Here is a 21,294-nt window from a genome sequence, read left to right on the forward strand (position 1 = left end):
TATTTTCCTTGGGTTGTAAAAGCCAAACCCAGGGGCTGCAGAGAGGCCCAAATTGCCGCCCCTGCAGCCGTGCATTGGGCCTTACAGTCCGCTGGAATCAAAGATCAGGCCATAAAGGTCCGTTGCTCACCAGTTCTGCAGCTGGATACAGGGACTTTCCCAAGCTGAGGCCAGCTCCCCACTGCCTCCCACCTCTCCCCCATGCAGGCCCCCATTTGTCAGAGGTGGCTGCTGGGAGGGAGGGGAGAGACGTGGATTTATGGCTGCTGACTTGAAAGACAAAGTTGCCTTTTGTGTTAGAATTGGGGCGGGGGTGGGGGGGACTGGCGAGCTGGTGGTAGAGTGGGAGGTTGGCAGGGAGGGGCTGGGGTTCAGGGGCCCAAGGCAGGGGGTGAGGGGCTTGAGGAGGCTGAGGATACAGACAAAGGGATCCAGAGGCTTCTCAGAGCAGGGTCACCAGGCACAGGCCCAGATGAATCAATCACCCCCTGCTGAAGCTGAGCAGGGCCTCTGAGCCATCAAAGTCCTCCGGGGCTGTTCGTAAGTGCCAGGCACCGTTCACCCACATACATACAACACCCCTTCCCTACACACACCCCTTCCTCCTCAAAACATACTCTGGATTCAGAACCTTAATTCAACTCTCAGACTCTCCCCTTTGGAAGCCCAGGGAAGAAATACAGGTCTTCTAAGTTCATACTTGCCCTCTCCCACATGACTACAGCCAATCAGGGTGGGCATCCTTCCCTTACAGAACAAAAGTCAGGGCAAGGTGAGGACCCAGGTGATGGGGAGACAGGGACAGAGTGTTGGGGAGAGTGATCCTGGGCTAGAGAACCCTAAGAGCAAGAACCATACCCCACTAGGGACTGTGGGCAAGGCGCCAGCCTCCCCAGGACTCAGGTTTCTCTGCCCTTGTCTCCCTCCTTCCCATACACATTTAGAAATAGGGCATTTATTTATAAGTGCTTTGAGGAGTTTAAAGAGCGTGTGAGGTGGGCCTTGGCTGGCCTCCCTGCCCTCTCAGGGCCACTCTGCCCAGCTTCACCCTGCCAGTGGCTCTGCCTGGTGGGTCTGGGTGGAGGCCAGGGTAGTCATCGGGTGCCTGAGTTCAGCAGGTGCTTTAACTACACCTCGGAGAGCCACATCCATCCCCCGGAATGAGCCTGGCCAATAAAGGCATGAGTTTATGGGCTTCATAAACATTTTACTAGAGAAATCAAGGCCTCAATTACCCAATGGCCTCTTCCAACTGACAGCTCGGTCTGTTGGGGCCTCTGTGAAGCCCCCAGGCAGAAGTGAGATAGAAGAAGCCAAGCTCTGCTTTCTACCCAGCTGCCCCCCTCTGCCTCCCACTGACCCCTTCACCATTCAGATCTTGCAGATTCTGACTTTACTCACAACTCCAGAGGCTGGAGGATCCGCACTAACTCTGTGAGCCTTAGTCTTCCCGAGGGAAGATGGCGGCTCTGCCCTTACCCCCAACCCCCAGTCGTACCCTCTCATAACCCCTCGGTTCCCATTTAACTCAAGATTCTACTATTTTCCCTCAGTAATAGCTAGCCGGTATTTACTATGTTCCAAGGACTGTGCTAAGCACTTTACAAATACATCTCATTGAATCTCCCCAGTGCTGCAGCTCTGGCAACATGAGCTGTTATCATCCCTATTTATAAGTGAGAAAATAGAGGTTCTGAGAGGTTAACTTGCCCAAGGTCATGCAGCTGATAGTGGCACTGTTGAGTTTTGAACCCAGTACCGTATAATTCCAGAGCCTGTACCATTAACCTCTGCACCATAACACTAGCTCCAAAAGCTCCTAGCGAGTATTTCCCCACTAGGAGCCAAAACCTTGCCCCGTGAATGCTTGTGCCACGCGGTGGGACGGCCCTGGGGTGCTGATCAGATGTGGGCCTCGTCAGGGTCTCTGAGTCCGTGTGGACGGAGCTGTAGGACAGGGCCAGGCTAGGATGATGATGGAGAGGAAAGGGGGCTCTCTGGTAGGACAGCAAGAGAGAAGGCAGCCGGGGGTCTGAGACCTGGGCTGGGGTCTGGACCGGCACTGTCCAATCAGCTTTTCCGTGATGATGGAAATATGCTGTTGGTGCTGTTCCATAATGTAGCTAGGAGCCACTTACAGCTATTGCTTGAAATGTGGCTAGTGAGTCGGAGAAACCGAATTTTAAATTTTCTTTTAAGTTTTAATTTAAGTGGTCACGTGTGGCTAGTGGCTACCGTATTTGTTCAGCACAGGGATGTTCTCCACTGCTGATGGCTGAAATCTGCTCAAAGTCCTTTGGTGACATAAGGTCGTGTGGGCACATCCCCCAAGGGCTCTGGCCACCTCCAGATGCCACATTCATTGAAAGGGGGCCTTGCTTGTGCAAAGCTTGGCTAGTGGCTAGTGCTTCCCTTGGCTGAAGGCACCTGAACATCATTTCACAACACAAGTGGCTGAAGGATTTAAGGGTGTTTTACCTCAGAAGCTGTTTCTCAGAGAACGAAATCGTTTGTGTCTTCTAGAACAGTCCTGTTTAGTGGAATTATAATATGAGCCACCATAGGTAAGTTAAAATTTTCTAGTACTCACATTTACAAAGGTTTTAAAAAACACGCGATAGCCCTGGCGGTTTGGCTCAGTGGATAGAGCATTAGCCTGCAGATTGAAGGGTCCCTGGTTCGATTCCAGTCAAGGGCACATGCCCGGGTTGTGAGCTTGGTCCCCAGAAGGGGGTGTACAGGAGGCAGCCAATCAATGATTCTCTCTCATCATTGATGTTTCTATCTCTCTCTCCCTCTCCCTTCCTCTCTGAAATCAATAAAAATATATTAAAAACAAAACATGATGACGTTAATTTTTTGTTGTTGTTGTTTATCCTCACCCAAGGATATTTTTTCCATTGATTTTTCGAGAGAGTGGAAAGGAAGTGGGGGGAGAGAAAGAGAGACATGTGAGAGAGACACATCGATTGGTTGCCTCCCAAGCATGCCCCAATGTACGTGCCCTTGACCAGAATGGAACCCACAACCCTTCAGTCCGCAGGCCGATGCTCTAACACCTGAGCAAACCGGCTAGGGCAAGTTAATTTTAATAGTAAATTTTATTGTACTTAATATATCCAAAATATTATTCCATATATAATCATTATTTTTAACTATTAATACTATTTTTATACGTTGGACTGTCTTTTTCTCTCTCTTTTATTGTGTGTGTGCCTTGACCAGGAATCAAACCTGGACCTCTTGGTGCATGGGAAGATGCTCAACCAACCGAGCCACACTGGCCATGGCCACCTTTGGACTGTCTTTAAAACTTTAAATATTATCTCAACTTTAAAAAAATATATATATGTTATTGATTTTTTACAGAGATGAAGGGAGAGGGATAGAGAGTTAGAAACATCGATGTTGAGGATGAGAGAGAAAGATCAATTCAGCTGCCTCCTGCACACTCCCTACTGGGGATGTGCCTGCAACTAAGGTACATGCCTTTGACCGGAATCGAAACTGGGACCCTTCAGTCCGCAGGCTGATGCTCTATCCACTGAGCCAAACCAGTTAGGGCTATTATCTCAACTTTTGCCTGGCCACTGTGGCTCAGTGGTTGAGCATCAACCCATGAACCAAGAAGTCACTAGTTCGATTCCCAGTCAGAGCACGTGCCCGGGTTACAAGCTTGACCCCCAGTAAGGGGCGTGCAGGAGACAGCCAATCTTTGATGTTTCTCTCATCGATGTTTCTATCTCTCTATCCGTTCTCTCTCTAAAAGAAATCAATAAAAACATATTTTTAAAAATAAAATTTTATTTAAACTTCTATTCAATATTTTAGGTTGTTGATTATTATCAATGAAAATTTTTATTTTTCCCAATTTTTTATTCTGATAAAATACACAAAATGTAAAAGTTACTATCTTAACCAGCTTTAAGTATACAGTTCAGTGGCATTAAATACATTCATATTGTTGTGAAAACCATCACCACCATCCACTCTAGAACAATTAAACAATAACTCCTTTTTTCCCTCTCCCCAGCCCCTGGCAACCATCATTCTACTTTCTGTCTCTATGAATTTGACTACTCTAGGTACCTCATCTAAGTGGAATCATTCAGTATTTGTCTTTTGGGGACTGGCTTATTTCACTTAGCAAAATGTCCTCAAAGTTCATTCATGTTGTAAGCATATGTCAGAATTTCCTTCCTTCTTAAGGCTGAACAATATTCCATTGTATGCATATACCACATTTTGTTTATCCATCCATCCATTCATTGATGAACACTTGGGTTGCTTCCGTGCATTAGCTATCATGAGTAATTCTGCTATGAACATGGGTGTAAAAATATCTCTGAGACCCAGAGATATTTTTACACCCATGTTCATAGCAGAAGTGGAATTGCAGGGTTATGTGGTAATTCTATGGAAATTATTTTTTTTAGGAACCACCATACTGTTCTCCATAGTGGCTCTACCATTTTACATTCCCACCAGCAGCACACCAGGGTTCCAGTTTTTCCACATGAGTGCCAACACTTATCTTCTGTTGTTGTTTGTGGTGGGTTTTGTTTTGTTTGGGTTTTGGTTTTTGACAGTAGCCATCCTTGTGAGAGTGAGGTGGCATCTCATTATGGTTTTGATTTGCTTTTCCCTAATGCTTAGTGTCATTTTATTTTATACTAAGTCTTATTTTATACTAAGAAATCCAGTGTGTATTTTACACTTACAGCCATCTCAGTTTGGACTGGCCACATTTCTTAAGGCCACAGTGCTTAATAGCTGGCTACTATATTAGAAAAGTGATTCTAGAGGGGAAAGTTGGGGGCAGTGGGAAGAAACATCTGGGATTCGGGCATGTTCCTAGAATAAGGAGAAATGTTATGGTCACCCAAGCTGCCTGAGCAGGGGCTGGGCATCCAGGAGCTCCGCATCCCTGGTTCTTGGCAGGGATAAATACAAGGAGGGGGTTGGCCTCGATATCCTTTGGAAGAGTCTGTAGTCCGGGTTGCTCCTCTTGAATGACCGTATGAGTGGAGGCCGTCTGTGCCTCAGACCCCCAGTGGCATCGGCTTTTGTAAAAGCTGTTTTGAACTCTCCATCCCAGCATGCCCATTGATCTTTTTGTCATCACACACCGGATAAGAGCCCGGCTGTAGCCAAAGGGTGGGAAGTTGGACTTGGGGGAGCTGCCAGCTTCCTTCCCAGCACTCTGCCTCGACCCTTCGCTGCCCCCCAGCGTCCCCCTGGAGCCTGTCTAATCAGATCCAGGCCTGACCTCTCCAGAGGTCCTGGACCAGGAGGAAAGCCTCCCCTCCCCTCTCTGAGCTGCTCTCGATCTGGCTCTCAGGAGACTCCTCCCCTTGGGGTGATTTATAGAGGTGTCCAGGAGTCGTTTCCTGCCTGTTTCTGCTCTCGTCCAGCTCGGTGGATTGCTGGGCTCACTCTCTGCCCTTGCTTTCCCAGTGGCCTGCCTGTACCCAAGGTCAGGGTAGAGAGGGGCTAGGAGATTCCTTCCCGGACTGCATGGGGACAAAGGTGTTTCTTCTTCCTTTCTCCACACCTGCTCCCGGGCAGGCCTTTGCTTACCCCTCCCCTCTCTCTGGCCCTCACACTGGCAGGGCCTCCCAGCCACTGCACACTACTTCCTCTCATCACCCAGCTTGAGTGAGGGACCGAAGACTGTGCCTCCCTGACTGAGATGTCAGCAGGAGGAGAACACATCAACAGCCACAAGCCACAGTACCGCCTTCATGTCCATCAGCCACAAACACAATACCACCAACGCCGCCACAGATAGTGTCTGTAACCTGTGTGTACCGCACCGTGGCCTCCAGGGTGACTGGTCCAGGGCTCAGGGTGCTCAGAGGCCTGACCCTTAGCCTCACATACCCATGCTCGCCCAAGGACCCTCTGCCCTGAGAGACACAAGGCACAGCTTCCCCCGGTTCTGTCCTGCTGCTACAAGCGAGGGGTAGGGTTGGGGGGGGCGGATTTGTAGACCAAACATATCCCTCTCCGAGAGACTGGAGAAGGCCTAAATGGCCCCAAGAAACTCTCTTCCCTTACTTCCTAAAGATAAAAATGCTGTTACCTCTGAATTAGGAGTGAGTAGAAGATTCCAGGAGTATAGACCAAGGACTGCTTGTTTGTTTGTTTGTTTATTTATTTATTTATTTATTTATGTTAAGATATTTTTTATATTGATTTTTAGAGAGACAGGAAGGAAGAGGGAGAGCGAAAGAGAAATATCGATCAGCTGCCTCCTACATGACCCCTACCAGGGATCTAGTCTGAAACCCTGACATGTGCCCTGACTGGAAATTGAACCAGCAACCTTTCAGTGCACAGGATGATGCCCAACCAATTGAGCCACACCGACCAGGGCTCCCGAGGCCTGTTTATGACGCCGGCAGGAGTCAGAGCTGGAAGGGCCCTACAGGGTGCCTGTTCACCTCTTCATCTGCAGAGGAGAGGCCTGGCACTCTGACATGGCCTGCCCGTGCGCTTACTGCAATCCCCTGGACATCCAAGGGATATGCAGGACTGATCAAGGGAATGGGGAGGGGATGAGGAAGGGGATATAGAGGCCCACACCTGCCATTGCACCCACATCTGTGTAGCCAGCTGGGCTCTAAGGGAAGGGACCGAGGGACCATCTCTGGGGCTCTTAATCCTCCCTGCACCTTGCAACACGGTGCCAACTCCCAACCAGTGAAAGCAGGCTGGTCCAACCTGCAGTCCACTCTAGAGTTACCTGTTCTTGGAGAGTGAAAAACTAGCTGGAGAACTAAAGGCCCAAGGCCTGGCACTTCTGATTCTGATTCTGGTCTGGTAGAGGCACCAACTGGGTCTGGGCCTCAGTTTCCCCTTCGTAAAATGAAGGGGTTGACTTTACTGTTGTTAATCCTCACCTGAAGATACTTTTCCATGAATTTTTTAGTGAGAGTGGAAGGGAGAGGAGAACAGAGAGAAACATCAATGTGAGAGAGAGACATCAATTGGTTGCCTCCCACACATGCCCCAACCAGGGCCAGGTTGACCCCGCAACCGAGGTACGTGCCCTCTGACCGGAATTGAACCCGGGTCCCTCCAGTCCACAGGCCGATGCTCTATCCACTGAGCCGAAGCATTTTTCGAGGAAAGCTACCCTTTAAATGAAATGTTTGGCAGAACTGCAATTGAGTAAAGTGGATAGAGAGGCACAGCAAGGTGCTGCTGTCTGATGGAAGGAAAGGGTGGGGCTCTGAGTGGGGAGGGGGCGCAGCTGCGCCCAAGGGGACCCTTGGGAGTCGTGCTGTACCTGCGTGAAGAGGAGCACAGGCTCCGTGCCTACCAACTGCCCTGTGTCCTCTCCAGCATCCCCTTCAGCCCATGCTACAGTCATTGTTTAGTTTTGGGGGAGAAGGAGGGGCTAGAAGGTAGAAGCTAGACCTTCTCCATCCCCAGCGCCCTGATAAAGAAGCAGCCCTACCCTTTGTATCTCTCCTCAGGCCAGTTCCTAGCTCTAGGCACCTCCAGGGAGCCCAGAATCAGGGCTAGAAACACAAAAGGATTCAGTTCCTTAATGAGGAGGCATCTGTAGTCAGCAGAGCCATTAGTCTCCGCCCCTGGACCCTGGGGGTCTGTGAGCTCCTCTCCAGCTGGAGTGAGGAGGGGGCAGGCAGCTCCCTGGCTCCCGAATGAGCAGGGCTCAGGGGGCAGAGGCCCCAGACCCAGGCACCTGGGGGCCCTCTCCACTCCCCCGGCCTGTTTCTAGCTATGCCCTCCTGGATGGAGGTTGAGAGGCAGAGAAGCCTGGAGGCAGCAGAGGGGCCCCAGCAGTGCCTTGCCCCCTTCTTCCCCCCCCCCCCCCCACCCCAGCCCCTGGGCTGACCTGCAGGCCCTTGGCCAAGCACAGCCTTTGGCCTGAGACAGGGCAGCCTGACCTCTGGGTGCTCCCTAGGGAATTCTCTCGAAAGCCTGATGGGGACACCAGCTGGGGCACTTGCCCCCACCTCCTGCTCTGAGGGCCCCAAGGTGCTGTTTGTATGGGCTTTACCTTCGAGGGGACACATGTGATTGATTACCAGAATCACACACTGGCCACAGGAGCCAAGGGCTACAAACCGCCATTCACATCCAGCTGTGGACACTCGGTCCACGTACACGGCGGGGGGGGGGTAGCCACACCCTCCTGGCAAACATAGATCTGCACACATGTGTGGGGAGGAGGCACTCACACCCATCAGCCGTGTTCTCTGGAGGCCCTGAAAAAGGAGGAGGCAGGGCAGGGGATTTTTATGCATGTTTATATTTAATGAACCACATGCAAATGAGATGGAGAACACGCCACAAAAGAATCAGCCCCCAGAGGCTCTGGGAAGAAGGGCACAAAGGCTACGCCTTCCTGGGCTGCCTTGGAGTCCAGAACAGGCCTGTGGTGGAGGGGGCCGGAGACAAGGTGTGCCCACCCACACCCGGGAGCCAGGACCAGCTCCAGCACCCCTGCTGCTGTGGGGGGAGGGGTCCTTCTGGGAGGGGACGACTGTCCCAGTTGATGGAGTGCCGGAGGGGAGGTGCTGCCTGCCTGGACAGATGGTGGGCTGCCTTCCCGCACTTGAAGCAAAGTGGATTTTAATGAAATCACAGCCCTGGTGCTGAAGCTGGGAACCCGAGAGGGAGGGGCCCCTTTTCTGGGCTTTATAGGGTGAAGTTTGGGGCTGGATGGGAATGAGGGTGGGTGGGAACACTTAACCAGCCGAAAGTGGGGTGGGGGTATGCCACAGCCCCCCCCCTGTACCAGCCACTGCAGACCAGGGTTCAAGCAGTTAGTTCAGATTCTCAAAAGGTGGGGAAGGGGTCCCTGAATATGTATGACGCATTGAAATGTAGATTGGTAGGTCTGACAGTCTTCTGAGAGGCTTGTCACCTTGGATGGATATACCACCCCCTTGGGGTACATCTAGAAGCTACAGAAGAACAGGGACAGGGTGATAAGGAAGGGCAAAGAATGCCGCTGGTGTCTGTAACCAGGGTTTAATGACAGGTGGCCCTGCTGGGCAGCACTGAACTGCCTGCTTCCCCTCTCTGGGCCTCAGTTTCCTGTTCTGTAAAACATGCAGCACATTTAGACCTTGCTAAGCGGGGGGAGGGGGTATAAAACTAAATCAGAAAGCAAGGGAAACGTAGGCAGCAGGACGGGAGCAGGGCTCTGAGGGTCAGCAGCCCAAGACTTCCTGGTGAGAGGTTTGTCATCCAGGAATTTGTCCAGACCTTTCTCTAAGTGTGCCAGCCCGGCCTGTATGGCCCCTTAGGGAAGGTGTTTCCCACGGTGGGAGGCAGGGTAAGTGCGGATGTGTCCCCGAGCTGCAGATGCCCTGTGTCTGCCAGTTCCAGGAGCACCCCTGCCTCAGGGTGGGGTGAGCTCAGGGTTCCAGGACACGGGTCTGTGACTGCTCCCCTCCTTCCCTCTGCTCCTCAGCAGCGTGCCTCTCCCACACACGCTCCCTTTCTCTCACCAGCCATGTCGGACTTCCACGTGCACCCCCAGGCCGTCGCAGGCGAGGAGGGCGGCGTGGCCCGCTTCCAGTGCCAAATCCACGGGCTTCCCAAACCCCTGATCATGTGGGAGAAGAACAGAGTCCCCATCGATACGGACAACGAGAGGTGAGCCTCGCGTGGGGAGTGTGGGAGGGAGGACAGACAGGTGGGCCCGGTCTGCCCACCTGCTCCAGGGGTGGGTTTCAGCAACTGTGTTGAGACTGAGTATCCCCATGGCTTGCGGGCCCAGACTGGGTGCTCGCGGATGTATCCATGAGACGGACTGTGTGCAATGGTGGTCAGGACTGGAATTGCAGGTGCATGGGCCTGTGTGAGTCTGTGATGATGACAGTGACCTTGGGGCAGCTCCTGGGCGCTGGGCTGCGTCTGTGATGCTCAGGGTCCCTATGGCCGGCGGTGCCAGTGGCTGTGCTGGCGGTCAGCTGTGTCCCCCTCCCCAACAGGTACACATTGCTGCCCAAGGGCGTCCTGCAGATTACAGGACTTCGGGCTGAGGACAGTGGTGTCTTCCATTGCGTGGCCTCGAACATTGCCAGCGTCCGGGTCAGCCACGGGGCCAGGCTCACTGTGTCGGGTGAGGGTCCTTTGCCCTGTCTCCTTCTTCTCTCAACCAGCTGCCTCACTTCTCCTCACTCTCATCTCAGTCCCCCTTCAGCTGCCCCCCGAGACTTGTCAGACAAGCGCCTACAAGGTACCTTCCAAGCCCCACGTTCTGTGCGCCTCGCGGTGAGAGCTCGGAAGGACTCGAAGGCCCGCTCCCTGGCACAGCTCTACCTGGGGAAGCCCAGCTCTGCCTGTCCGGGGAGCTCTCCCCTTGCCAGAGGCCTGCAGGGCCAGGAGCAGAGAGATGGGTGTGAGCAACATCCTGGGGCCCCTGGCATCGCCTCTCTGCCCGCAGGACTGACTTCCGGGCTGGAATTTTTCTATCCCCATGTCTTGGGCGGCGGGTGGGGTGAGGAGGCAGGAAGGGGCCCGGCTAAAGTGAAGAAATGTGGCCTCTTCCTCCCAGGCGCGGGCTCCGGGGTCTACAAGGAGCCGACGATCCTCGTGGGGCCTGAGAACCTCACCCTGACCGTGCACCAGACTGCGGTGCTGGAGTGTGTCGCCACGGGCAACCCGCGCCCCATTGTGTCCTGGAGCCGCCTGGGTGAGCCTCCTCCAAAGCCTGGGCCTCTCCCACCCGGTCCCACCCCCTGGGAGGGCCAGTCTCATCACCCAGCTCCTGGGGGACTTGGAATCCTGTTTGTTCTCCGTGGGGGTCCGGTCTCTGCGAGGCCCGGGAGGGGGTGAGTTCCCTCTTCTTGGCAGTACCAGGGAGGTCCGCCTGCCCGCCGCATTCTCCCTCCCCCTGCACGGATGGCTTAGCTCCCTGGGTTACCTCGTCCCATCCCACGCCGGTCCCTCCTGCTCCCATCACCCTCAGCACCGGGCCCTCCAGAGCCCTCCACAGCTCTCAGCACCCTGGTCTCTTTCCCCTCCTGCTCACCTCTGCCCTCTGCACCCTGGCCTTACACCCCAGCTATGCACTCCCACACCCCTCACAATCTCAGCCAGTTGTCACACCCTCACTCTGGGCCCCCCCAGGCTCCAGCCTGGCCCCCTAAGTCCCCAGCCTAAATCCCTAGGCAGCTGAAGGAGAGAAATGAAAGGGTGCAGATGGGCCCACATTGTCTGAGCAGAAAGGTCACGGGGGAAGGAGAGGCTGGAGGGCCAGGGTGGGGTGGGCATTCACCAGGAGACTGCGCCACATTGTAGCAGCTGAGTGATCGGGGAAGGAGGGGGCAGCAGGCGGGATAATGGAGTAGATTTCACCACTTCAGGGTCTGAATGGAGAGCTGTCTCCTTGCATTCTGACTGTGCTAATCTGATCCTGGGGTGGGGGGAGGGCTTGGTCCCTGGGAGAGACTAGAAAGAGTGGCCTCACCATTAGGCGGAGCCCGTAGGCACCGCAATGACCATCTGGTCCAACATTTCCCAAGGCATGATCTGCAGAGGGAAAGAATAGCTTGGTGGTCTGACAAGTCTAGGAGACAGAGTTAACCAGGTCCTTCTGCTGCAGGACTTCTCAGAGCCTTTGTGTGAGTGGGCATTGTGACAGTCCAGGAATAGAATGGATATTTGACCTGGAAACTTTTTTCAAGAGAGACAAACCAGGCCTGGCCGGCGTGGTTCGGTGGTTGAGCATCGACCCATGAACCAGGAGGTCATGGTTCGATTGCTGGTCAGGGCACATGCCCAGATTGCGGGCTCCATCCCCAGTGTGGGGCGTGCAGGAGGCAGCCGATTGATGATTCTCTCTCATCATTGATGTTTTTATCTCTCCCTCTCCCTTCCTCTCTGAAATCAATAAAAATAGATAGATGGAGAGGAGAGAGAGAGAGAGAGAGAGAGAGAGGGAAACCAGGCAGGGAAAGGTCCTGTTCATTCAAACCCTGGATTTCCTACTTGAAAAGCTGAGAGGAAGGGACTTGCAGGTCACCACTGAGTGAGTGAGAATTCGCAATAGGACCCGGGTCTCTGCTGCTAGACGTGTTTTCTGTGTTGCTCCCTCCACCTCCACGGTGCCGCATGTGATGCTCAGGAGGGAAGGTGCCGAGTCAGAGACTGGGGCCCCTGGAGGGTTGGTGAATCTGCACAGTCTGGAATGTCCCCTCTTCCACACCCATCTCCCCGACCCTCCCTCACCTCCAATCCCCTTCCTCCCCAGATGGCCGACCCATTGGGGTGGAGGGCATCCAGGTTCTGGGTACAGGGAACCTCATCATCTCCGATGTGACCGTGCAGCACTCAGGCGTCTACGTCTGTGCGGCCAACAGGCCTGGTACCCGGGTGAGAAGAACAGCACAGGGCCGGCTGGTGGTGCAAGGTACCTCCCTCCCTCCCCACCCCTGCCCTCCTCCTGCCCTTTCCTTGCCTCATCAACGTCCCTGGCCCAAGCCCAGGACCCTAGACTCCCAGGGTCTGCCACTCCCCTATACTTGCTCTAACCCTCTCCCTGCCCCTCCCCAGACACCCAGGCCAGGCCAGCAGGCAGCTCTCCTCTCTCCCCCAGGAATGCGTGTGTTGGGAATGGGAGGACATTCTTAGTCATGGGCCCCTGTGTGCCCCTTCGAGGTGCCAGCAAGCTCCCCCAGTCATTTCTATTTTATAATCTCAGCTGGTCCCCCGTTCCCCGCCCCCCCGCCCCCGTGTCGCTCACACGTGTCCCTCACACCACATGCTGTTTTCATTCACACGTGCGGTACTTCCACACTCACACCTGCCTGAGCACTCTCAGCGTGTTTGTCATTTTCACACTCACACCCCAGCTCCCACCTCGCACACAGAGCCCGCTTCCATGCCGCAGTGTTCTGGGCCTCTGCAGCCGACCAGGTCACTTTGTCCATCCTCCTACCCTGTGGTCAACTGTCCCCGGGGTCTGGGCTTGGATTTCCTTCTCGGGGTTGTCTGTGTTGTGCCCGCCTCGAGAGCTGGGGAAGGGGTGGCAGCGCGGGGTCTTAGGGACCTAAATCCCCGTTTGCTTAGCGTTGCATGTGCCGTTAATCTGTCCAAATGAAAGTGATGGAGCATTTCATTTCTCGGGTGTTAATGGAGGCTTGAGGCCTGGGATTGGAGGAGGGTGGAATTGAATGTAGGGGCGAGGGGGGCTGGCGCTGAGGGCTCATCCATCTCCCCGTCATTACCGCCTTCGAGGTGCAGCCAAACCTATTAGCACATTTATTTATTTAACAATTTCCTGAACAGGGAGCTCAGCTTGATTGCTTTCGGATACAAATGTCAGTCTTTTAAATAGTCATTAAAATGGAGCCCTCTCTGGGGTCTGCCTCTGGTGGATGGAGGTGGGACCTGCCACCACCTCCTGAAGCCCGGGCCCCACCTGGAGGCTTGCCAGCCCCGTCCCTCTCCCCTGTCCCCGTCCCTTCCCTCACAGCTGTCTCGTCCCTCGCCACCTGCCCCTCACTGCTCTTATGCTCTCTGCGCGCCCCTTCCAGCCCCAGCAGAGTTTGTCCAGCACCCCCAGTCCATTTCCAGACCAGCCGGGACCACAGCCATGTTCACCTGCCAAGCCCAGGGTGAGCCACCCCCGCACGTCACGTGGTTGAAGAATGGACAGGTGCTGGGGCCAGGAGGCCATGTCAGGCTCAAGAATAACAACAGGCACGTGTGTGGTGTGTGCTGGGGTGCGGCCTACGGTCAGTGGCCCGGGCGGGCTGTGCGCCTCCCCCTGGGGAAGGACCAGGTTGGGAGTTGGAGACTGGGTTTGAGTCTCCGGTCTCACCTGCTGGGAGACCTCAGCCGAGCGCAGCCGCTTGTTTTCTGGAGGAGCTCAGTCTCTTCACCTCCCGAATGGGGAGACTGGCCGCCTGCAGGGGGACTCTGGGAGGAGGACGGGCCCTGAGGCTCTCCCTCCCCCCGCAGCACCCTGACCATTTCTGGAGTCGGCCCTGAAGATGAGGCCATCTACCAGTGTGTGGCCGAGAACAGTGCTGGCTCCTCACAGGCCAGTGCCCGGCTGACCGTGCTCTGGGCTGAGGGGCTGCCCGGGCCCCCCATCAACGTGCGGGCGGTCTCCACATCACCCACCGAGGTCCGAGTGTCTTGGAACGAGCCCCTGGCCAACACCAACGAGATCATCGGTTACGTCCTGCACATCCGGAAGGCTGCCGGTGTGTGGGGCCGAGCGGGCCGGGCCGGCTCTGCAGCCCTGTCCTCGGACTCACTGTTTCTATCCCTTTCCATCTGCGTGTCCCTACCCAACACCTTCCGTTCTTTCTCCCCCCTGCACCCCGGCTGCCCTCCCTTCACCAGTGCGGGGAGGGCACCCTCATGCCCTTACACGCTCCTGCCCTGCCCTTCGCCTCCCCAGACCCACCAGAGCTGGAGTATCAGGAAGCAGTCAGCAAAGGCACCTTTCAGCACCTGGTGAGCGACCTCGAGCCCTCCACCGCCTACAGCTTCTACATCAAGGCCTACACCCCCCGGGGGGCCAGCTCAGCCTCTCCCCCGACCCTGGCCAGCACCCTGGGCGAAGGTGAGGCCTGGTCATGGTGTACAAAACCGCAGACACCACCCTAACCGGTTTGGCTCAGTGGGTAGAGCATCGGCCTGCGGACTCAAGGGTCCCAGGTTCGATTCCGGTCAAGGGCATGTACCTTGGTTGCAGGCACATCCCCAGTTGGGGGTGTGCAGGAGGCAGCTGATTGATGTTTCTCTCTCATTGACGTTTCTAATTCTCTATCTCTCTCCCTTCCTCTCTGTAAAAAAATCAATAAAATATATTTTAAAAAAAACCACACAAAAAATCGCAGACACCCAGGGTATTAGAGCAGAGCCCCCACGCACACTTGTTCAGGCTGTGCACAGCACAGGGTGCTCGGCTCCAGGGCTGAGTGGGGGCTGGTTCTGTCTGGAGGAAGGGGTGTCTTTTTCTAATTCATGTAAAGGTACTCTTTGAACAAGCCAGAGTCAGAAGCCAGAGAACTGTCAGGCTCTTGGGGGTCTGGGTCACAGGTGGAACATGGAAAAAGTCCTCACATCTTGGCCTCCTTCTCCGCCTGCAGCACCCGCCCCACCCCCCTTGTCAGTGCGAGTCCTGGGCAGCTCCACCCTGCAGCTGCTGTGGGAGCCCTGGCCCCGGCTAGCCTTGCATCGAGGCGGTTTCAAGCTGTTTTACCGCCCAGCAAGCAAGGCCTCCTTCACCGGCCCCATCGTGCTGCCTGGAACTGTCTCCTCCTACAACCTCAGCCAGCTCGGTGAGGCGGACACAGCCTGGCCTTGGGGAGTCTGGCCGGGGTGCAGTGCCTGGGGCCAGGTGGTGGGGCGCAGGAGTCACCTCTGTTCCCTGCTGGGATTGAGCCCCCCCACTGGTGGCTGGCTGGTCTCTCAGCAGCCTTCCCTGCCTTTCCCCCAGACCCCGCTGCAGTGTACGAGGTGAAGCTGCTCGCCTACAACCAGCATGGGGATGGCAACGCCACAGTCCGCTTTGTGTCTTTGAGGGGAGCATCTGAGAGGACAGGTGAGGGTTGTGTTTGGAATGTGAGGCTAAGGACTGGCACGCAGGAATGGAAGCCAGGGGCTGTGGGCAGAGGGGAGCAGGGACCCGGGGAAAGTAAGAGAGTAGAAGAGTTGCATGCAGCCCTGGAGAACATAGACTTAGGTTTGAGCTCAAAGTTTGGCTGTGTGACCTTGGGCAAGTGACTTAACCTCTCTGAGCCCCAGTTTCCTCCTCTATAAAAGGGGGATAATAATACCTGTTCGGACTACAGGGGCACTCTATGGAGTTGTGTCAAGGTTTACAGTGTTATTCTCAGTCTCTGGCACAGAGTACTCAGTAACTGGTAAAAAGAGCTGAAAAGTTTGGGCTGGAGTCCCATAGGCAAAGACAAAGGCTCTATGGACTTGGGGTGGGCATAGCTCATGGTTAAGGAGCCCCCAGAGATGGGGTGTCTGGGACTGCTTCAGACCAGAGGAGCCACAGCCCCCAACCTGCCCCTCCCACCAGCCCTGAGCCCACCGTGTGACTGCCGGAAGGAGGAGGCCACCAACCAGATGTCCACCACAGGCATCGTCATCGGCATCCACATCGGGGTCACCTGCATCATCTTCTGTGTCCTCTTCCTCCTGTTCGGCCAAAGGGGCAGGTGGTACTGGGGCAGGAAGAGGGGGCTGGGCTGACATGAGGTGGGAGGAGGAGGAGGAGCCGCGGGGGAGAGGAGCGTTTGGGCTCGCTGTCTCTATCCTTTTGTTCTCCCCCTCCCTGCCCCCCCCCCCCCCCCCCCCGACAGGTCCTTCTACCTAACTTCTGGCTCATCCCATAGGGTCCTCTTGTGTAAGGATGTAGAAAACCAGCTGTCCCCTCCTCAGGGCCCCCGGAGCCAGAGGGACCCTGGTATCCTGGCACTGAATGGGGCCAGACTGGTAGATCGGGACCAACTGGGCCGAGACGAGAAACGTGTGGACATGAAGGAACTGGAGCAGCTGTTCCCCCCGGCCGGGGTAGCGGCCCAGCCAGACCACAGCCCCAGCCCCAGCCCCCCGGTGAGTGTCCCTCCCGCCTCCGATCCTGCCCTCCCCGTACGCTGGCCATCGATCGGCCTTCACCAAGCTCCAGGTCTTCTCTTGACACAAAATATGGCCCATGCGTCTCTGTGCCCGAGTCAGCAGGGAGGCCTGGAGCCTCTGAGCCCTGAGTGGGAGTGGATCCGGAGCCCAAGCCTCCGGCTGGAGGGCATGTGGGCCTCTGGCCTCGTGTTGACGCCGGTGTGACTGGCCCACTCCCCAGCAGGATCCTGCGGCCCCTGCCCTGTGTGAGGAGACCCCGCTCTCCATGCTGCCACTTCAGGGGGTCGGCCTTCGGGAGGAGAGGACGTCGGAGGCCAAAGCTCCCTGCGCAGGCCTCACAGCTGCCCCCCCACCTCAGGACGCAGGCTCCGGCCTCCTCAGTGAAGGACACGCTGCCCGGCCTTCCTCAGCACCAGCTGCCCAGCCAGCTCTCTCGGGACAGTAGCCAGCGTCTGGACAGCTCTGGAGGGGGGCAACCCCCCATTCTCAGGTCAAAGGCAAGGTTTCTCTAGTCGTGTGGGATTCGGATGGGGGCTTCCCAGCATTTCTGACTGCCCTCAGGTTGTCAAGGCCTACAGAAGCCTCAGCAGGGAGCCCCCCAAGGACCTGGAGGGGCCTCTGCAGGAGCCCCTCCCTTGGGCTAGTGCCCCCTCACCTCTGCCTGGTACCCATATGACTTGGAATGAACTGTTTTCCTTAAAAAAAAAAAAAAAAACTTAAAATGAAAAAAAAAAGAGAGAGAGAGAAGAGAGAGGATGGTGAATCAGACTCCAAAAATATGCCCTGCTGTGGCCGGGCCCTTGGCACCGCCACCCTCCACCCACCTTGTTTTCTCAGGATGGATTTTTGCTGTTTTGGTTCTCAGCACCTACCTCAGCCGGAATGAATGTCCGTGGGGGAGTGGCCGTGGCCTCAGCCCCTCTTCCCCACAGAGCCCCGAATGCACTCCTACCTCAAGCCCCTTTATGGGCACCTCCTCCCCTTCCCACATTGTAGTTTAGAGTTAAAAAAAAAAAAAGCAAAAAAAAAAAAGGCGCTTCCCTATTACCAGGTGTGAAAGAAACCGTCTACCTCAAGGCCCACTGGCTCTCGGGCCTGTGTTGTTATCACTGGACCCTCTCGCTGGCTCCTCCTCCTGCCCACAGCCCTGGCTGTCCCCAGAGAGGAGGCCAGAGGCTAAGCCACCAAGGGTAGGCCTCTCGGGGCCTACAGAAATGAAGATGGAATTGGTCAAATAATGGGAAAAAAGCCAAAAATGAGAGGAAAATTTGTTCCTTGAAATGTAAATTGTTGCTCCAAACGAAGCCAGTGCTGGTTCGTCTCGTCTGCTCTAGCCACTCCCATTTGACCCTCTCAGCCAACTCACCCTGGACTGGGATCCCCTCGGCCCTCTCTCTTCCTGGGCCTCGGGAGGGTGGGACCTCACTCTGAAGCCTGCCCCCCGCCCCCCCACCCACCCACCCCCCCATCCCTCCCAGACACCGAGCCTGGAGCAGGCCGGCCCCTGGAATGTACTGTGTGCGGATGGGTGTGTGTGTGCGTGGGGAGGGTCCCCAGCGGAGGCTCCCCAGACCTCTGTCCCATGGGACACAGCCAGCTTGACCCACCCCCTGGACAGTGGAAAGACCGCTGTCAGCAAGTGTGGCCGGAAGCTATTTTTATACAAGGTGTGTTTAAGGGTGTTGATGTTGTGACTGCTTGTTTCTCTTTTCTGTTGTGTTGTCCTTTGAGATACTTAGTTAAAGAAGGAAAAAGAAAACCAAGGAAACAAATACCTATTTTTTATGACACTCAGAAACATTTTTTTAAATAGCAGAAAGAACCTTTTTTTTTAAAGGGAGAAAAGATAAGTGTATTCCTTAAGTGTGAGATTAGACTATAAAGTCCCTGACCCCCAACCCCCTGGGGCCCCTCACCCGGAACTTTAATTAGCTGAAGCAGGTAGACTTGGTGATGTTTCCCTCGAAGACTGGAGTTGTATCCGCGTGGACTCAGGAGGGCGGTCCGCCCCGTCTCCCAAATGCTGGGCCCGTGCTGAGGGCTTCTCCAAGCTCCCAGGCAGGCCTTGGTCCCTGCAGTGGCTTCTCCGCACCCCCTTCACCCAGTAACCCCCTCTCCTGTGGGAAGGGTGGGTCTAGGGGAGGAAGAGGAGGGGGGCCACCTGGCCTGACTGGGCCTGACTTCTGTCACACTCTGCTCATTCTGACTGAATAAAAGTCCTGTTGCCAAAGGAAACCTCCAGTGTTTTGATGGCTGTGTCAGGTCTTGGAGGGGTGGGTGAGAGTGTGGGCCAGGCCGACGCTCACGGGGTCAGAGCCCAGGATGGTAACAGCAGACTGCCCTGTACCACGCACAGGCACCATGCCTGCGTGCGAGGCTTCCTGGGTCCTCGGCACCTCACTGGGAGGTAGATATTCTAGTTACCATCTCAGTTTTACAGAAAGGATAAGCCGGTTATAGCAGGGTCTGCATTCCACCCGCTGCTCCATGCCTCCCTCGGCTCTATAGGGACAGCCATCAGCACTGAGGCGGGTGCTGTGCAGGGCTATCTGTGTGCTCTTCATGCATCATCTACAAGGAAGGACTATTTTCCTTCCCCAGAGTTAAGGAAGCTGGGGCTCTGACCGAGGGACTCTTTCCAGGGCACAGTCAGAGCCCCTGGCCAGGCCTCTCCATTCCTCCCCATCCTCTCCCCAGCCCAGGCTCCGGAGGCAGGTGTCTGAGGCTGCTGAGGCTTAGGACAGACCCGGAGGGCTCAGCAGGCCTCGAGCTTCCTGAGAGGCAGTGTTGTAATGTAACGGCTTAGCCTGTTCATGTCCCCTCTGCTGCCAAAATGGAAAGTCAGGGCTCGCTGCTGGGAGGCTCTGCAGGTCTGCAGGCGGGTCCCATACCCAGAGGACCCTGAGGAGCTTTGGAGAGGAACACACCAGGACAGTGGTTTGCAAGCTGGGCGGCCTGGCTGTGGCCAGGGGTGTGGGGGAACTTCTCCGGGGGCCTCTACTCTTCCTGCTCACCCTCATCCAGAGCAGGTCCACTTCCATCTGTCTTACACGTTGGGCTCTACGTGAGATTTCATTTACAAACAGGGCCCTGCTCCTGAAAGAACGTTTGAAAGCTGCTGGTCCGGCATTTCCAGAAGCAGCCTGCTGGGGTGGTTGGGGCGGAGGTCAGGCCAGAGACAATGACGGTGCTGTGGGTGCCTAAGGCCACCATAGTACTTGTCCTGCGAGGGGGGGTGGGGGGGGTGGGGGTGGGGGATTGTTGACTTGCTCTGACTTTCCCAGAGCAAAGAACTAAACCCAAACTAAATGTACACAGACTACCTCACCTTTTTCTATACAAAACTTGGCAAGCACAGGACCTCTTCAACACTCCAGCCATCCAAGAGCTGCCTGGGAAGGTGGTGGGCCTGTCATTCGATCAAGCAGACCCTGCAAGGATGGGAGAACAGACCAGGTAACTCCAGTGGCCCTGTCCCCTCCAAGAGTCCAAGATGCTAATACCTCCCCCACAGAGGCATCAGGTAGACATTTAGAGACCGCCTAACATGACTCATGTAGAGGTATGCAAACTGCACACCAATTACATCAAATACAGGCAGGGCCTGTTCTAAAAAGGCCCTGAACTGGACTATGGTAGCGGGAGAAGCAGGGTTCCAATGAGGAGTTCAGCAGAAATAGATGTCAAAGCTGAGCGGCTCATCTGGAGTCTGGGCCCTAAGATCTCAAATAGTCTAGAGGCCTCCGGCTGAAGACACTGTCCCTAAAGCACGCGCATAGGTGCACGCGCATACACGCACACACGCACGCTGTCCGGGCAGAAAGCAGCAGCAGCAGCGACCCGCTGCAATTAGTTACTGCTCTGTAACAAGCCACCCCACAAGTTCCTGGTTCATCCTAACATTTATTTGCTCGCAACTCTGCTCAGGAGGGGAAGTCTGGTTGGAAACAGGACATGGAGGAGTGGGAGCAAACAAGGATGAGAGAGTCTGCCCTGAACTCTGGATTCAGGCCAGCGTCAAGGAGGGGGCGCCTGAACCCATGCCTCTCCCACAAGGACTGATTATGGGGAGTTCTGCTCCCCTGGGTCCTCATGGTCCTCAAGGTCCTCACGGAGCCCCCTAGGGCAGGGAGGCAGGGGGGGGGAGAGCAGAGGCTGAGAAGAGGACTGAGTGAGGAGCCAGGCTGGGAAGAGCCTTGCTTCTTGTGCTCAAGAGGGACCTGCGCTGGACTTGGAGCTCCTGAGCACACAGACAGCCTGCTGGTCACCCTGTGCCATGTGCCCACTGCCCTGGTCCTCACTCCAAAATGCCTACAGCCTAGCCTGACTCGGATTAGGCAATAGTTCTTTGATAAAAAGCCAAAGGCACGATCAAAAAAGGAAAAGAAAAAAATAGACACTTTGAACACCACCAAAATTTTAAATTTTTGTGCTTAAATGGTCAAGAAATTGCAATGAGCCCTAGCCAGTTTGGCTCGGTGGATAGAGCGTTGGCCTGCGGACTGAAGGGCCCAGGGTTCAATTCCGGTCAAGGGCATATGCCTGGGTTGTGGGCTCAATCCCCAGTCAGGGTTATGTGGGAAGCAGCCAATCAGTGATTCTCTCTCATCATTGATGTTCCTAGCTCTCTCTCCCTCTCCCTTCTCTGAAATCAATAAAAAAATATATATATTTTAAAAAGAAAAAGAAAATGCAATG

At 55.3% G+C, this 21,294-nt stretch overlaps 1 protein-coding gene across 1 annotated transcript in view; it reads left to right on the plus strand.

The window, feature by feature from the left end:
* IGDCC3 (immunoglobulin superfamily DCC subclass member 3) overlaps nucleotides 1-18,780 on the plus strand; it is a 42,953-nt gene extending 24,173 nt beyond the window's left edge. The window contains exons 3-14 of the mRNA XM_070404069.1: nucleotides 9,495-9,639; nucleotides 9,978-10,108; nucleotides 10,544-10,681; nucleotides 12,242-12,400; nucleotides 13,527-13,692; nucleotides 13,954-14,201; nucleotides 14,402-14,566; nucleotides 15,096-15,287; nucleotides 15,446-15,550; nucleotides 16,037-16,175; nucleotides 16,353-16,572; nucleotides 16,817-18,780. Of these exons, the coding sequence (XP_070260170.1) occupies nucleotides 9,495-9,639; nucleotides 9,978-10,108; nucleotides 10,544-10,681; nucleotides 12,242-12,400; nucleotides 13,527-13,692; nucleotides 13,954-14,201; nucleotides 14,402-14,566; nucleotides 15,096-15,287; nucleotides 15,446-15,550; nucleotides 16,037-16,175; nucleotides 16,353-16,572; nucleotides 16,817-17,041 (2,033 nt within the window). The 3' untranslated portion in view covers nucleotides 17,042-18,780. The remainder of the gene's footprint in view (nucleotides 1-9,494; nucleotides 9,640-9,977; nucleotides 10,109-10,543; nucleotides 10,682-12,241; nucleotides 12,401-13,526; nucleotides 13,693-13,953; nucleotides 14,202-14,401; nucleotides 14,567-15,095; nucleotides 15,288-15,445; nucleotides 15,551-16,036; nucleotides 16,176-16,352; nucleotides 16,573-16,816) is intronic.
* Nucleotides 18,781-21,294: the final 2,514 nt, after the last annotated feature.

Source organism: Myotis yumanensis, unplaced genomic scaffold (genome assembly GCF_028538775.1).
Source record: "Myotis yumanensis isolate MYYU_CA2020_CCGP unplaced genomic scaffold, mMyoYum1.0.hap1 SCAF_1, whole genome shotgun sequence".
Taxonomy (NCBI): Eukaryota; Metazoa; Chordata; class Mammalia; order Chiroptera; family Vespertilionidae; genus Myotis; species Myotis yumanensis.